At 49.8% G+C, this 17,567-nt stretch overlaps 1 protein-coding gene across 5 annotated transcripts in view; it reads left to right on the forward strand.

Annotated features, from left to right (window-relative positions):
* The first annotated feature begins 272 nt into the window (after nucleotides 1-272).
* The window catches only part of EFCAB8 (EF-hand calcium binding domain 8), a 58,383-nt gene continuing 41,088 nt past the window's right edge, over nucleotides 273-17,567 (forward strand). For 2 of the 5 annotated variants that reach the window (XM_047745009.1, XM_047745011.1), the window contains exons 1-5: nucleotides 274-499; nucleotides 4,643-4,694; nucleotides 6,942-7,095; nucleotides 14,063-14,181; nucleotides 15,774-15,877. In XM_047745009.1, coding sequence (XP_047600965.1) covers nucleotides 414-499; nucleotides 4,643-4,694; nucleotides 6,942-7,095; nucleotides 14,063-14,181; nucleotides 15,774-15,877 — 515 coding nt within the window. In that variant the 5' untranslated portion in view covers nucleotides 274-413. Of the gene's footprint in view, nucleotides 500-4,642; nucleotides 4,695-6,941; nucleotides 7,096-14,062; nucleotides 14,182-15,773; nucleotides 15,878-17,567 lie in introns of all 5 variants that reach the window. The other 3 variants (XM_047745012.1, XM_047745010.1, XM_047745013.1) reach the window with 3 other exon arrangements.

A 17,567-nucleotide genomic window follows, 5' to 3' on the forward strand; every position in this document is an offset into this window, starting at 1 on the left:
GCCTTCCATGTCGCAACTGTGGTGGCCAGTTGGCCTTCTGATTTTGGCGAATCCTGCTTTATCTAAGGCCCCCTGGCCTTTTCCACAGTTTCCGTGAGAGGTGGACACTGTGCTGTATACCCGCCATGGGCCATGTTGTACTCCTGCTGTCCTGTCTGAGCGTGCTGTAGCTCCTGTCGTTGCTGTAAGTTCAACTTTATCAATAAAGAGAATGTCTCACAACGGATGAAAGATGGCTGTGTGGTACAGTTTGTGGGATGGGTTCTGATGTTCCATTTTGTGTTCTGCACATGGAAATGTCTCATTTTCCCGGTTCTAAACGTGGCCAACTGACTCTGTGGTCTGGCGGAAGCCCTCGGAGTTCCGCAGTGACTTCATAGAGGAGCTCCTTGGGACCCAGGGACAGCGCCGAGATGTCTCAGTTGAGATGGAAGTCAAAAACCGATTTACCTCTGTCAAACAAAGCCAGCAAAGTTACCTGGGAAGAACCTGGTTCAGGGTGAGTGAGGGTTTGGGGTTAAAGTTGTCTCCCAAAGATTGGACACGCGGGCCCTAAGGTGCATTTGCCTGCAACCAGAGGCTGAATAGGAGGGCAGCTCATAGCTGTTTCCAGGACAGCCGTAACTACCTTTGGCTTTAAGTCATCTGCCACTATGAATTCTTACACACTAATTCCACAAACCAATGATTCTCTTCCCATCCTAATATGCTCCCCTACTGGCTGTTTCTAGGTTTGTGGTGTGCCCCACTCCATGCGCCCCCAGAGCCGGGAAGTGTGAGGGAGTAGATGGAGGCCAGTGGGGATGGTTTCTCCTGATTTTAAAGTGTTCTCTAATTCTAGATAGACATTTAATTTTTTTTCTAAGATTTTATTTATTCATGAGAGACCACAAGCAAGGGGAGTGGAAGAGGGAGAAGCAGGCTCCCCACTGAGCAGGGAGCGCAAAGCAGGGCTTGATCCCAGGATGCTGGGATCATGACCTGAGCCAAAGGCAGATGCTTAACCATCTGAGCCACCCAGGCGCCCCTAGACTTCTCAGTTTTTTTCCTTCACTAGTAGAGGACTGGTGATTCTCTCTGCTTCTTATTCTTACTCTTACCTTTTCTCTTGGGTGTCTCTTGCCCTCAACCAATACTTTTCCACTTGTTTTGGTCCATGAACATACACAGGTGTGTTTTGGTGAGACACATCACTCATGAAAATTTTAGTAATTTGAAACAAAAATATTTAAATAGTTTTAAGAGTGGTATAAAGAACTCCCATTTGTCCAGGTTGACTAATTGTGAAAATTTTGCTTTATCATTATATTTGTTTGTTGAATATTTGAGAATGTTACATTGTATCCTTTTGGCCTTAAATACTTTTGTGTATTTCCTAAGGACAGAGATTTTTTTTTTTAAAGATTTTATTATTTATTTGACAGACGGAGATCACAAGTAGGCAGAGAGGCAGGCAGAGAGAGAGGGGGAAGCAGGCTCCCCTCTGAGCAGAGAGCCCAACGTGGGGCTCGATCCCAGGACCCTGGGATCATGACCCGAGCCGAAGGCAGAGGCTTTAACCCATTGAGCCACCCAGGTGCCCCTAAGGACAAAGATTTTTTAAAGAGATTCTATTTATTTATTCGAGAGAGAGAGCACAAGTGGAGTGGAGGGGCAGAGGGAAGAGGGAGAAGCAGACTTCCCACCAAGCAGGGAGCCTAGTGTGGGCCCTGATCCTAGGACCCTGGGCTATAATCTGAGCCAAAGGCAGACACTTAATGGATTGAGCCACCCAGGCGCCCCAAGGACATTCTCTCTTATAACCATAGGAAACAACATTATTTTGATTGTTATGTAAGTGTCCATGTTCAAATTTCACCAGTCGTCCTACTAATGGCCCTTAGAGGCCCCCTCCCCCGACCCCCACAGCTCTAAATACTGGAGTCCCTGCCCAGAGTGCTTTGAATCTGATTCTTCGTGGGCCTGTTGTCCAGTGCATCATTTTTGAGGACAGCCCCCTAGGTGTGAGGTGGCCGGGGAGCAGTGAAGGTGAGGTGTGTCCTGCATGTGGGCTGAGGTGTCTGCTGACCTGCCCCCATCCACAAGCCCCTTAACCAGGATAGGTGGAGTGTGGTGGGTTGGACAGAGGACTTGGAGGCTGGTTCTGTCCACACTGCCAAATTCTGGCACTTAGCTGAGGAGTTCTAGAATTGTAAATTTGAACCTGGTTTTCCAGGTTATTAGTGGAAAGTATTTGTCAAGGTAGGAGAATAGAATGTTTTATTTCATAGTATCTTAACTTGATTTCTAAGTACTTAAAACGACTCACTCTGTGGACCTATATTTGTTCTCTTGTTCTTGGCCCCATAATTGTTAAGGGTAGTCCTGTTTATAAATGTGTGTATGTAGGTGTGTGTGTACACTCATGTTCTTATATGTATAAATCATACCTGTTTGTCATTCTTGTATAAAAATTGGCATCATCTCTGCATTCTTTTTTGGATCTTTTCTTACTTATTAGGACCTCATGGAAATCCCTGCTGGTCACTTGCTATAGGCCACATTCATCCTTTTGCAGGCTTGGGGGCATGTTCTGAATGCAGGTGCATTGGTTCACCCCGCCGCTCCTCTTCTACAGCCACTTGCCTTAGTTGTTACCTCTGTGAACTATGCTGTAGCAACCACTCCCAGCCAGTGGTCCTTCAAAGAAGAGTGATGTAGATCGCTACCCACCACCCGACCTGTGGCACTGGAAGAAGTCCTAAAGATGGGGCACCTGGGTGGCTCAGTGGGTTAAGCATCTGCCTTCGGCTCAGGTCATGATCCCGGGGTCCTGAGATCGAGCCCCATGTCGGGCTCCCCTGCTCTTCGGGGACACTGCTTCTCCCTCTCCCCTCTGCAAATAATAAAATATTTAAAAAGAAAAAAAAATCCTAAAGATTGCCATGAATGTTTTTTGACCTAAAAATGAAGAACAGCATGATTTAGGCTGTAGACATCCTCCATAATATCACCTGGCAGAGAAAACCACCATTAAATTTGGAGTGTATTTTTCCTGGCTCTGTTTCTGCGCATGTGCCAACATATCCATACATAATATTCTTTCTTTTTTTCTTTAACGATTTGATCTATTCACCTGACAGCACAAGCAGGGGGAGTGGCAGGCAGAGAAGCAGGGTCCCTGCTGAACAGAGAGCCCAACACGGGGCTTGACCCCAGATCTGGGGATCGTGACCTGAGCCAAAGGCAGACGCTCAACCGACTGAACCACCCAGGCGCCCCCATACATGATATTCTTAACAGAAGTGAACCTATTATTCCGGTCCCGTAGCTTTTTTCCTCAGTGACCTTTAATGGCTGTGTTCAGTGGTTGTGTCTTTTTTCTTCTCTCTCGGTCCACTCTGAGGCTCCCTTCCTCCTGTCTTTTGTGTGTCTCCCTTACTCTTTCTTTCCCTGAAAGGTACCCAGTCATCAGTTTCAGGCCCATATTTCCAGGTATTTGTTTGCATTTCTGATTGGACAGCCCAGCATCACATGCATGAAGCCACTTTCCTTCCTTACTGCCTTTTCCTGGAAACTTTCCTGGCATTTCCCTCAGTTACCCTGGTTCTTGGCTTTCAAATCCCCTCTCCTTTGGCTCTTTTCTCTCCTTTCGTTTTTACATCTGAGCTGCTGCCAAGACAGTTTGGGTCGGGACGCTGTTGGCCGGTCTTCAGTCTTCCCTCCACTCATGCTGATGAGTTTCCGTAATTGCCCTTCATCCTGCTCAGACTCCCTGGCAAAATACTGGAGCTTCTACATTCTGCTTCTGTTTCTTCTCTCTTCTCTCCTATGATCCCTCCCCTCCCCGCACCCGCAGGAGCCCTTTGTCAAGCCAGGCTGGCTCATTAGCTCTCATTAGCTCTGTCCCCTGAGCCTATCTGGGGCTTGACTCCTGGCCATTCCCCTACCCTCCTAAAAAGCTCTTTGGATTCTTTCTGGTGAGATAGACTGACACTCCCAATAATCCTAATAAAGTGCAGTCCTTCATCTTAATGGAGAATCCACTGACCCAGTAGAAACATGTCCTTTCTATTCTCAGAGTAGAACTCTGTGGACCAGGCCTCTCCCATACTCACACGATCCCATGTTGCAGTAAGGAGGATTCTGTCCTCCTTCTGAAGAAGTCCTGCCTCTAGGCACATTGGAGGGCAGGGGGAGAGAGTAGAAAGTAGGGCCATCCTACCCCACCTCCAGACCATGTGTTTGACCCTTTGGACATGTGCCCGCCACTGGACATCATTTTCCTGGTGTGTGAATTATATAGTTGTTCTCCTAACTGCATGGCCTCCTAAGCCCCTTCCAATTCTATAGAAAGTGTGGCCTGCTTTAGGAAGCCTCTGGCATTCACTTGAGAAGCCCCAGGACTTCAGTAGAACAACTCATTCCCATTGGGGGAAAGAAGGCTCACAGGGATAGGCTTGAGGAAAGCTTCCTGCTGGAGGAGCTCCTAGGGGAAAAGGGATGCTCATTACATGTGTGCTGGGGTTGTCTGTGGGTACAGGGCAGCACCCCTCCACCCCCTGCTCTGACTTCTTTTCCAGTCTCTTGTGACCTAGCTAGGCCAGCCTCATCATACAGTCTTAGAAAGTTAGAGTAAAGTGACCATGATTCCCTATTCTAGGTCAAGACCAGTGTCTTCTGAGGACTTAAGAGAGAACCCTGAGTCTCAAAAGGTAAGAAAACCATTAGAGGTTGGTACAGGGGAGGGATGTTCCCGAGCCACCCCGATGTCGCTCATCAGCTCAGAAGTCCGTCTGTTATCCCTCTCTGCGCCAGGGTGGCAAACCCAGATACTCACAAGGCCAGGTAGGTAAGTTACCTGTGCATGGCAGCAGGCTGGTTTTCCCTTTGAAAGCACAATATTGGCCCAATGCAACGAATCTGAGGCTACCAATTTGCAGTCTGTACAGGGACCCTCCTTGACTTTGTCCAGCCATGTTGTGGCAGTGGTGGGATAGGCTGTACAAATTACCCTCAAGCCTAAGTATTTTGTGTCTGTTGTATGCTTGGGGCTGGGGACTAGAGAGATCATTAGTATAAGTTAAATGAAGATTAAATTAAGATAAACTAAATATGCCCTTGCCTTCATAGAGCTCACTAGGAGACAGGAGTACTGACAGGATCTATCATTCATTGTGTAACTAGTCTGCTGAGCCTGCCAGCATGTCTGGGGGCCGTGTAGGTACTACTACAACCCTGCAAAGTGGATAAATTAGCTTGGAAGTAAGGAGCCAGGCAGAATTCTAGCCCAGAGCTCTGGGACTCCACAGCTGTGTGTTTCCCATCACGCCTCGCTATCCACTTGTATGGACATGCACAGTATCAGGCATGCATGGCAGATAGGAACAAAGAGTCTGAGAGCATGGATTTGGCAGGGATGACTGTCATCTGAAAGTCATAGAAAAGCTCCTGGGAGGAGGTGTCAATTGAGCCAGGCTTTAAAGAGTGGGTAGGAGTTTGCATCGAGAGCAGATGGTCTGCACTGCATAGAGGGAACATGTGGTGAAAGTGGAATGCTTGCTGTATTTGGAGATGGTGGAGAGCCAGTGCCCAGACTGTGGCATGTGCATTGAAACTAGAAAGACAGGTCCGGGCTACAGGGCCAAGGGCTTTGAATGCCACACTCAGGAGTGGGCCAGGGGGTGGTAGTAGTGGTAAGTAGCCTGGAAAATGTCTGAGCTGGGGTAAAGTTATCATTAGATTTGTCTTCCAGAAAGGTGACTGATCCCAATGTGGGGAGGTGGAGGGGAATGGAAGGCTAAAACTCTGGTCCCAGTGCGGGGACATCCTTGTACTTGTCCCTGCACAAGGCCAGGGTTTGGGGTGGGCCAGGGATGCAGGGGAGCAGGGGTTAGGTGTAGGAGAAGGATCACAGGAAGAATGAGCAGGAGGTATGGTAAGAATACATAGGAGGAAAAGGGAAGAGCCAAAGATGGTGCTGAGATGTCTGATCCGGGGCCCATGTGGCTGTGGGAATAGTAGCCAGCTCATCTGTTGGGCTCCAGGAAGGCTCGACTTCACTGTGCTCACTCTTGTGCCCACAGTGCCTGGTGCTCAACAGATGTATATAGACCATGAGGGAATGAACAGAAGTTCACAGGAGGATGAGCATGTCTGCTCGTTTGATGGGGTTGGGGTGGGGAGAGTGAGCCATCCAACTTCCACCTTGTCTTCTGGCTTTTTGAACCAAAATCTTGAATGCCCAAGACCCAGGGCAGTGCATTTCAGTTAGCAACAAGCACTCGGTAGTTATCTCATGGTTCATTCCCGGCATCCTTTGAGGGAAGCAGCCTTTGATGACCTGAGCCTTTGGTGACCCGAAGCATTGTGCAAAGTGTGTGTAGGGGCTACAGAGAGGAGGTGTTCATTGTTGAGGGCTGGATAGGCAGGATAGGCTGTGTGGGGGCATGGGGAGACAATGGGAGGAGGAAGCGGAAAGCCCCTGTTAGGGGTGCGGGAGCTTTGGTGTGTGTGACGATCTGATCTGACCCTGACCCAGGTGGGGGTCTGGGAGGTTCAGGACCAAATCAAATTGGCTGGGGAAGATGGAGCTGGATTCCTTGGGGTCTTGAATTCTGAGCACCGAAGATTGAAACTGAACGGAAGCTCCTCATAAACTGGGGTCCCGGTCTGTGGGAGGTGAGACCTTGGCTGTGTCCGCCAACCTTGCTGAGCCTCAGTCACGGCATCTGTGAAAGGGGAACAGTTGTGAACTCCCCAAAGTCAGGAGAGACGGTCTAATCTTCCTTGGTCTCTCCAAGTCCAAAAGTGGTTAAGATTTATTCATTTGCCTCATTGTAACCCTACATACCCTGTCCTCCCCTCAAAGAGTCTTTATTTCAGTAAGATGTGTTTAGAAATGTTGAGCTCAGGAAATCGACCCTCTCACTGCCCGGTTCTTACAGTCTTCTTCATCTTAGATCACCATCCCAGGTAGATTCCACAAGAACGAGGAGCTTTTTAGTTCCCCAGCATCATCCGTCACCCTCAGCCATCATGAGTCTCAACTGTTTACCCCGCTACACATGGCCAAGGTGAAGAAGATGTTTGAGGATGACGTTCACTCGGCGGGAGGTAAAGCCTCCTTGCGGCTGCGTTTCCAGTTTCCGCACAGGGTGGGAGCCATCCCTGGGTGTGTGCAGGGTTTAAGATATGACAAGCAGTTTCTCATCTTTAAACTTTCAAAACTTTTTCTGTCATTATATAAATCTTGTAAGCCTATCGGAGGCTCTTTCATATCCAGAAAAACAATACTAATCTTAATCCAAGCCCCCAGATGTAACCTCTGTCAGCATTTTGGTATATCTTCTTCCAAACAATGTCCTGCATGTGGTGTGACAATATTCTCGCACACTAAGTGGCTTAAACCACACCTTCATTGTCTCACGGTTTCCTTGGGCCTGGCGTTGGGCATGGCTTAGCTGGCTTCTCTGCTCAGGGTCTCGCTAGGCCAGGGCTGCGGTATCTCCTGGGACTTGCCAGGGAAAGGGTCCACTTCCAAGTCCACTCAAGGTTGTTGGCAGGACTCAGTTCCTTGCCCCTGCAGGACTGAAGCCTTCCGTTTCCTCCTGGCTGTTGGCAGGTGACTGCTTTCAGCTCCTACAGCTGCCCACGGTTCCTGGCCACGTGGGACTCCCCAACACGGTGGATTTCAAGGCTCAGGGTAGCCGGGGAGATCACCACTCCAGCACAATGTGTGCTACAATGTTGTCGGCATGCAGTCATGTCCACATGACTCCATATTCCTGTCTCCTCTGCCATATTCTCTCGGTTAGAAGCAAGTCATGGGTTCTGTCCCACTCACGAGGAGGGATAGTGGGAGGGCATGCACACGGGAGGCGGTCGTCCTGGGGCCACAGTCAACTATGTGTGTTTTCGTGAGTCTGTAATTGTATTACATATGTGATTTCAGACCCTTCTTTTCCTCTTGATGTATAACACCTTAAGGACTTTTACATATCACGTGTAGTCTTCCAAACCATCGTTACTCACGAATGCAAGTGTTCTACTGGTGGATTATGCCACTCCCCCATAGCTGGATATTTAGTTTTAGTTTTTTTTTTTAAAGATTTTATTTATTTATTTGACAGACAGAGATCACAAGTAGGCAGAGAGGCAGGCAGAGAGAGGAGGAAGCAGGCTCCATGCTGAGCAGAGAGCCTGATGTGGGGCTCGATCCCAGGACCCTGGGATCATGCCCTGAGCCGAAGGCAGAGGCTTTAACCCACTGAGCCACCCAGGCGCCCCTGGATATTTAGGTTTTATTGAGTTTAAAGAACATTGTGAAGGACAGCCTTTGTACATCAAACTTTTTCTTTTTTTTTTTTTTAAGATTTTATTTATTTATTTGACAGATAGAGATCACAAGTAGGCAGAGAGGCAGGCAAAGAGAGGGGGAAGCAGGCTCCCCACTGAGCAGAGAGCCTGATGCAGGGCTCGATCCCAGGACCCTGGGATCATGACCTGAGCCAAAGGCAGAGGCTTTAACCCACTGAGCCACCCAGTCGCCCCTCAGAAGGTCTTTTAAAGAGGTGGATCATGGGGGCACATGGGTGGTGGAGTTGGTTAAACATGAAGCTCCTGATTTTGGCTCAGGTCATGATCTCAGGGTCATGGGATCAAGCCCTGCATCAGGCTGTGTGCTCAGCCTGACATCCGCTTGAGATTCTCCCTCTCTGTCTGATCCCCCTGCTTGTGCTCTTTCTTGCTCTCTCTGTCTAAAATCAATCAATCAATGAATCAATCAATCAATCCATCATAAATCTGGGCTCCATAGCATTTCTTGAAAACCCTGACCTGACCATCAGTGCCTGTCTCAGAGGGAGAAAGGGAGATGCCCAGGTTCTCCTGTCTGTTCTGCAAGTTCCCTTTCAGGGCCTTAGTTTCTTAATTTGTTGATTGGAGGTCTTTAAGAAGGGTCCATGGTTCTTTGTTGGTTTTGGTTTTTTTTTTAAGATTTAATTTTTAAGTGATCTCCACACCCACCGTGGGGGCTCCTACAACCCTGAAATCAAGCATGCTCCATTGGCTGAGCCAGCCAGGGGCCCTGAGGGTCTCTCTCTCTCTCTCTTTTTTAAAGATTTATTTGTTTATTTATTTATTTGCACAAGAGTAAGAGAGAGCGGGGGCAGGGGCAGATGGAGAGGGAGATTGAGTCCGAAGCAGACTCTGTGCCAAGTGTGGAGTTGTACATGGGGCTTGATCTCCCAACACTGAGATCACTACCTGAGTTGAAACCAAGAGTTGGAAGTTCAACCAGCTATGCCATCCAGGTGCCCCTGGTCTGTGGTTCTTTTTGTTGATGTTGTTGTTATTATTATTATTATTATTATTATTATTATTATTATTATTATTTAAAGATTGGTTGATTTATCAGAGAGAGAGAGAGAGAGAGCACTGTCAGAGGGAGCAGCAGGCAGAGGGAGAAGTGGGCTCCCCACCAAGGAAGGAGCCTGATACGGGACTCAATCCTAGGATGCTGGGATCATGACCTGAGCCAAAGGCAGACGCTTAACCAACTGAGCCACCGAGGCGTCCGGGTCTGTGGTTCTTAGTGGGGAGTGCCCATGTATCTCCTAGGAGGTCTTAAAAGTATCCACGTGCCCTTGGCCCCTGTCTCCAGGGCCTGCCTGGGAGCCCTTGCAGGCTTCTGTGGTGGAGATCAAGGGAGAAGCAGTGATCTGGGAGCCCTGCAGCCCCAAGCCTGCAAGCCAGTGTAGCACTGACCTTCTGCACAGGAGCTCTTGAGGGGATATGGGGGCGCACACGCTGAGTGTGCCCCCAGTTTTGCCAGCTGACATTTCATCAAGCACTGCTGGGCAGGATAAGAGTCAGTGTAGGTATGGAGCTTCCTGGGCTACCAAGCCCTCTTTCAGATTTGAGTCAGCTGTCACAGAGCCCTGTGGCTTTTGTCACCTTACATAGGAGGGGCCAGGCACTAACTAACAACAGGCCCAAATGTAGTGGCCTGGGTGCCGTGACATGGACACCTGTGGGCACCCATACTGAGTGTAGCACTTCCGATCCAAAGTAAATGAAAAGAAGGCACCTTCTGGGAGAGCCAAGGGCATAACCATGCAGTGCTCATACTTGGTGACTGTGCCCTAGGAAGGCAAGCACTGTGGGGCACACACATACCCCTCCACCCCCTCCCCCTACCAATGGCAGAGGGAAGGCTAGGAAACATTTTCTTCTTCTTCTTTTTTTTAAGATTTTATTTATTTATTTGAGGGAGAGTGAAAATAAGAGAGATCAGAGAGAGAGATGAGTAGAGGGAGAAGCAGACTCCCCACTGAGCAGAGAGCCCAATGCGGGGCTCGATCCAGGACCCTGGGATCATGACCTGAGCCAAAGATAGACACTTAACCGACTGAGCCACCCTGGTGTCCTGGAAAACATTTTCTTCTTATATATTTTAAATATTGCATTAATTTAAAAAATGTTTATAAGTATCTAAAAAAATAGAGGTAAATATTCCATAATCCTACGTCTTAACTTTACAAAGAAAGAGAAAGATGAAGTGGGAGTTTCCCAGGAGAAGGTGGGGAGGGCAGAGAATGGCAGAGGAGAGGTGCAGGGGTGTTGCTGTGCTGGGGCAGGGCTGGGAGGGAGGCAACCACAGAAGATGTGGGAGTACCTGAGCCCCAGCAGCAGGTCTGATGGGGAGGTGACTAGAGCTGCTGGAGAAAGTGTCTTGGTCAGAAGGAGATTGGCTTCTCACGTGACTACTACACCAAGCGTAGTAGACATTATAATGGAGACAAGGGAAAGCTTCTGGTTTCAAATCCTCCTGGTGCCATTGTGTGTTCTTGGGCAAACTCCGAACCTCCCTGGGCCTCTGTGTCCTCATCTGTAGAATGGAGAGAATGACAGTACCTATCTTCTAGGACCAAAGTGTTCTTTTTTTTTTTTTAAGATTTTATTTATTTATTTATTTATTTGATACAGAGAGAGCATGCACAAGCAGGGGGAGTATCAGGCAGAGGCAGAGGGAGAGGCAGGCTCCCTGCTGAGCAGGGAGCTGGACATGGGGCTTGATCCCAGGACCCTGGTATGACCTGAGCTGAAGGTAGATGCTTAACTGTTTAACTGAATGAGCCACCCAGGTGCCCCTGGATCACAGGATTCTTGTGAGGTTTCAGGAGGAAGGGCACTGGAAAGCCCCCTCAGGTCTTCACCCTGGTGGAGGTGACACCATTAGGAGAGATGCTGGACACAGGGAAAGCCAGCATCTAGTGGAATAAAGATAATAAACCGGATTTTAAGGATGCTGAGTTGAAGGGGCCAGGGGAACACTTGGGAACAGTCAGAGATATGGGAGACACATTCTCTCCTGAGACGCAGAGATGGGTGAATAGGTGAGGCCACTAAGGAGAGTGTCAGAAAAGCAAGGGACAGGGATGAGAAGAGCTGAGGCACATGCCTGCCGAATGACAGGGTAGGGCAGGCAGCAGAACCTGGAGAAGACCAGAGGGACCAGTGGGGTCGCTGCTTGAAGGCAGGAGACCCAGAAGGCAAGGAAGGGCACCGTTGGGTGTGGTCCGAGGTCTCTGGTGGCTGAGGAGAGTGGTGTCAGGGAGTGGTGGGCAGAGGGATGTCCAGTGCTGGGGGCCGGAGGGAACGTACCAGCAGGGTGCAGGCAGAAGAGAGGAGGGTGGCCGTCAGGGCAGACCTTTGTCCCCTGAGGAAAGGGCCCAGGACTGCCCAGGCTGGGGAGGAGATGGCTGTCATAACACCCCTCTAGTCTTCTGAGCTGGAGGGGGTGACAGTCAAGGTTCATGAGATTGGGCCCCACATTGGGTTCTGCGCTGGGTGTGGAGCCTGCTTAAGAACCTCTCTGCACACGCCCCTCTCCCGCTCCTGTTTGCTCTCTCTTAAAAAAAAAAAAAAAAAAAAAAGAGGTAGAACAGCTGGCTGAGCTCAGAGGCGCAGGGAAAGACGGTTAGAGAGTTCATCCTGAGAGCAATTCAGTAGCAAAATAATATGCATCTTTACACTGAGACATCATTTACCTCCCACAAAATGCACGGGTTTTGGGGTCCCGCTCAAGGAATCTTATCACATGCGTGCACTCATGTAACTGCCCCCCAGATCAAGTTATAGAACCCTTCTTGCTCCCCAGAAGGCGTCCCCCTGCCTGATCCTGGTGGTGACCCCCTCCCTAAGGAAGTGATATTTCCACATGCAAGTTTTTTTTTTTTTTAAAGATTTTATGTATTTATTTAACAGACAGAGATCACAAGTAGGCAGGCAGGCAGAGAGAGAGAGAGGACGAAGCAGGCTCCCTGCTGAGCAGAGAGCCTGATGCGGGGCTCGATCCCAGGACCCTGGGATCATGACCTGAGCTGAAGGCAGAGGCTTTAACACACTGAGCCACCCAGGTACCTCACATGCAAGTTTTTTCGTGATCAATTAACCATTTGGCTTGAGGCGGGTGAGAGCTGCTTTTTTGAGGGGCAAGGGGCCCTGCCTGGACGCCATAGTGTATGTTTCCTTTCCCAAATACCTTTGTGTCTATTCTCTTATTTCCAGAGAAGTCTTTGGCAAACTGTTGGTAAGGAGTGTATTGACACAGCATGCTGGTGAACAGTCTCTACGGCTTCTTAGACACCTGCGCAAAGAGCCAGGTGTTCCCTGTAGTGCTCTAGAGAGGGATTTGTTCACTCCTCTCATACATGGGTGGGCCAGATTGCCAGGGTCAGCCTTGGGCGCCACCCTGTGACCTTGGGCGCATGACCTCACCTCTGTGCCCTGCAGTTTCCTCATGGGTCCCTCTCATTAAATGGCCAGTGTGAATAAACACGGAGAAGCACCCGATATCATCACGCCCACATCCTAGTGCCAATAGCACCACTTGGGGAACAAGTGTGTGCCGTGTGCCAAGGACCCAGTCATGGAGGGCAGGGGCTCACCCTGCACTTGCAGAGCTCACTGGCTAGAGTGGTGACGAGGAAGGTCAGGGGCAGCAGTGGAGCCGGCTGGTGGGGGTAAGGGGCCTTCCTAGATAGTCCTCGGGAAGGCTTCCCTGCGGAAGGGACCAGATGGTGCAAAGGTCTTGAGTAGGGAGTGTGCTTGGTGGTGTGAGAAACAGCGTGGGGACATTATGGCTGGAGCTGGGAATGAGGGGGATGGCAGTGGGAGGTGAGGTCTGAGCAGAGCCAGAAAACGCACAGCCTTTAGACTGTGGCAACGATTCCAGATATGTGGAGGGGGCTTTAGAAGCACTTTTTATAGACTGGGATTATAAAAAAAAAAAAAAAATCTAGGTGGGGATATTGGCCCATTGGCAGACAGATTCCCTCATAGTCACGAACCCAGCTTGGGGAAAGTATTTTATCCCAACCTCTGCTCTTCTCCCCTCCCAACATTCCTTCCAGCCAAAGTTGGCATTTTAATTGCCTTTATTTTTTAATTTTTAAAAAGATTTTATTTATTTATTTGAGAGAGACAGTGAGAGCAAGAGAGTGAGCTCAAATGGACAGAGGGAAAGGGAGAAGCAGACTCCCCCTGAACAGGGAACCTAACGTGAGGCTCGATCCCAAGACTCCAGGATTGTGACCTGACTGAAGGCAGACGCTTAACTGACCGAACCACCCAAACCCTTCGCTGCCTTTAAAAGACACAAGTCACCTCTCTCTCTGTGTATTTGAATTAATCTCTGTCTCTGTGTTAAAATTATTAGCCTTCCCTTTCGTCTTCCCTCTTTCCCTCCCTTCCTGCCTTCCTTTTTTTTTTTTTTTTAGTTTTCATTAGTTTTCTTTGTCTCAGTGCCTGTTTTATTTGTTCAGAAATGGGCTCCGATCTTCCCCAGTATCCCTTCACTGTGGGGCCACCGCAGTGCTCTGGGCATGGAAGGCGTGCGGCAAGTATCTGTGGGCTGACTGAACGCCACACAGAGAGAGGAGATTCAAGGGACAACCCAGCCAACACGGTTCTCTGGGTGCCCTCCCTCAGCACCGAGACACCCAAGAACACCGTGGCTGCTGAACAGGGCCCAGTGACTTCCCATGACGTGAATGATGTTCTTTCTTCTCTTTTGAAGCCCTGGACATGAAGGCGTTCGTGAAGGCCATGAAGAAGATTCTGAGCAATATGTCAGATGAGATCCTAGAGGTGCTATTTCTGAAGGTGGACACAGACTGTAATGGCTCCATCACCTGGGTGAGGAGGGTGCCCTGCTGCCTCAGGAAACTGGAGGGAGGCTGAGGGGTCCAGGTGTGGCTGATCGATAGAGTGTGGAAGGTTGAAGATGGGGAAGTGGTCAAGGCATCAGACAGCTTCTTGTGGATTCTGGGATGCTTACTGGGTAGAGGGAACCCTCCTGAGACTTCAGTAAGCAAGCTCATTGGAGCTCATTCTTCTCTTGGGGGATAGGAGAGTATACGACAAATGTCATATATGAGACCTCCCAGGGTGCAGCTGTGAGCCATAAGGGCACCGCCCACCTGTCAGCTGACTCTCCTGCATACCAGGCCTCCCATTCAGTCCCAGCAGGTGCCACGACCATCTCATGGCCCTTTCTGGTCACTCAGCCAACAGACAGACCAGTGGCTATTCAATCAAAAAATGCTGGGGTTTTAGAGCAGATTATTTTTCCCGATTCTGTATGTTTTACAATGAGCAGACATACCATTTAAGAATATAGAATACAGAAGGACACAGAAAAGTACAAAAAAATAGTCTGATGTGTTGATGTAGCAATGCCAACAATGATAATAACTAGCTTTTAACCAGGCATTGTGTTCTAAGCACTTTATGTACCATTTTACTTAAACTTCACAGGAATCCTACAGAGTAGGTGTTCTTATTTACTTTCATTTTACAGATTGGGAAACTGAGGCATGGAGAAGTTAAGAAACTTACCCAGACTTACAGAGCTAGTTAGCAGCTGAGCCAGTCTTCAGACCTGGGGAGTTTGCCCCAGGAGCCCGTGTGTTAAAAGTACTCTGTCATTCCTCCCCTCGGCTTAGGCATATATTCTGTTTTGTTTTTTCTTTCATTTCTCCTAATATTCTACAATAAACATGTTTCCAGAAGGCTCTGCTCTCTACACAGTGATCTTTTTTTTTTTAAAGATTTTATGTATTTATTTGACAGAGATCACAAGTAGGCAGAGAGGCAGGCAGTGGGAGGCGGGGAAGCAGGCTCCCCGCCAAGCAGAGAGCCCAATGTGGGGCTCGATCCAAGACCCTGGGATTATGACCTGAGCTAAAGTCAGAGGCTTTAACCCATTGAGCCACCCAGGCACCTCTCTACACAGTGATCTTAATAACTCCCACTATCTTTATAGGTTCATAGGGTGGCCTGTTTTGGCCTTCATGAGGCGTCAGTAGACTCTAGAGTTGCCCTCTGGCCGGGCTTCTGGGCCTTCCCCTGCTGTTAACTTGTTAGATGAGCTGGAACAACTCATCTCTACTTTTATGGGCCTCAGTCTTATTATCCATAAAGTGGGGGTGGATAAAGAGATTCGAACAAGATGTGGCGGTGATTCGGAGATGTACTTAGCATTACAGAAAGGCATGAAGGAGGGAGGTGATGCTATCTATTTGCTGGTAGGCCCTTTATACATCCCAGATGTGTAAAGGGGCGTGGCTGCTCCCCTGGGCTGGCCCCAGGACATAGCTTCCAGAGAGCCCCCTGGAAGGGGCTGGGAAAGATGGGGGAGGGCCTGGAAGCCAGGCGTGGGTTCCCCAAGCCCAGGGCTCTGACAGCTTGGCCAATGCTGTCCTGCCTGGCGTTTCTTCCCGAGGCAGCAGAAGTATGTGGATTACATGATGCGGGAGTTCCAGAGAAAGGAAAAGATGCAAACAAGCCAGTACCGCCTGCGCTTCCACCTTCCCATGAGGATCATCCCCCTGTAAGGAGCCTCACCCCGGCTGGAAGGGGGAGGTGTGTGAGCAAGGTGGGGCTGACCCTGGAGTGAGCGCCCCTCCTTAAGTCACTCCTTGTGGGGCCACCAGGACTGTAGGCGAGCCTGAACATTACGGGGGGGCGACGTGTCTCCACTCTATAGACAAGGAAACAGAGGTACAGAGAGGTCAAATGAGAGCGGTGGGGTTGCCCTGTTTTGACCCTCCCTGCCGCATGCGCTGCTCCTCCTGCTTCTTCCCACGGTGGATGCTGAGTGGGCCTGGGGCACAGATCACAGGGCACAGATGGCTCACGTGGTGGGGAGTAACAGCCATTATGGGGAACTGCTCCTGGAGGCCCCACCAGGCCTCAGTCGCACATGGCTGCTGGTCATTCCTGGAACATGTGGCTCTGTCCCTGCCTTGACTCCCTCCTGACTCTGCCTGTTTGCTGCTCCTCATGGCTCCTCCCCACCGTGCCCTCTGGACCTTCACCTCATCTTTCTGTGCCATGCTCTGTGTGCTCCCGCCCCTCTGAACTCCCTAAGAACCAGAAGCCCTCCAGGGGGTCCAGCCAATGGCCCAGGCCTCTTCCTGGAGTCCCTTTCCCGGAGGCCATGTCAGGGTTTGTGCACCTCCTGCCCAGAGCAGAGAGCTCGTCTTGCCGTCCAGCGCTCGGTGGCTGGCATTTGTGGCGTGGTTAGGAGTGGCTATGGCTGGGTCTGTCCTCGGACCACCCCCAGAGCAGGCTATGGGGAAGACTGTGAATCAGAAGTGGTTTCTGCCTTGGAGCATCTGGAGACTCAGAGAGATGGTGTAATGAAAACCAGGAAAGGGCTGGTCTAAAAGACTTTTGGTCAAGATTCAATTGAGGGATAGCCAGTAAATATGAACGATGAAGGATTTTATAACCATACATTATGATCTGAAAATTTTGCTTGATGTGGCCAAGCCTTCGCAGGTCTTTATTTCCTTGGGACATTTAGATTCCCAAGAGTGTTTCAAGGCCCAGAACCAAAAATGTCAAGAAGCCTGTCTCTATTTCCCCCTATTTGTTTGCTCAGCCTTCAAGTTCAGAGAGCATTTCCAGCTTGGCAGAGAAAGTAGCCATGTACTATTTAATTACCTTCATGAAAGGGTCATCTTATAAGTTGGCCCCCCTTTCCTGAACCTGGGCCGAGATCACTGAACTCCCCCTCCGGGGTGCCGCTGTGGTCTTGGCAGGTGGAGGTGCTGTCCCTATGGGGTAACACCTCCAGAGGGCTCCTCTCACTTCCCCTGTCTCTCACCTGTCATGTAGACCCCTCAGGGTCACATGGCCCTGATGTGACAGGTGGCCCTGGGAGTGATGCTTGAGGGCACACCAGGCAGCACTGTGGGCCGCAGGGGTGAGGGGCGGGTATGGTAGTGGTGGTGGGTGGGAGAGGAGCTGTGTCCAGACACACCTTCACTCTCTCTTCTGCTTGGGACTGCTTCGGTGGTGGAATTTCACAGCAGCGTGGGTTAGCCTTCAGCCACAGGTCACATGGCGTCCACAGGGACGTTTGGAAAGGGCTCTGGCTAGAGTAGGGATCGAGGTACCTAGGTTCTAGTTTGAGCTCTGCACAGAGTCAGGACAAAACTCCAGGCAAAATCTTATTCCCTGGGTCCCTTTGAGGTGAGGTAACATTATCTGCCTGCTGGGGCCTGGAGATGTGG

This window comes from Lutra lutra, chromosome 9, assembly GCF_902655055.1.
Source record: "Lutra lutra chromosome 9, mLutLut1.2, whole genome shotgun sequence".
Classification (NCBI taxonomy): Eukaryota; Metazoa; Chordata; class Mammalia; order Carnivora; family Mustelidae; genus Lutra; species Lutra lutra.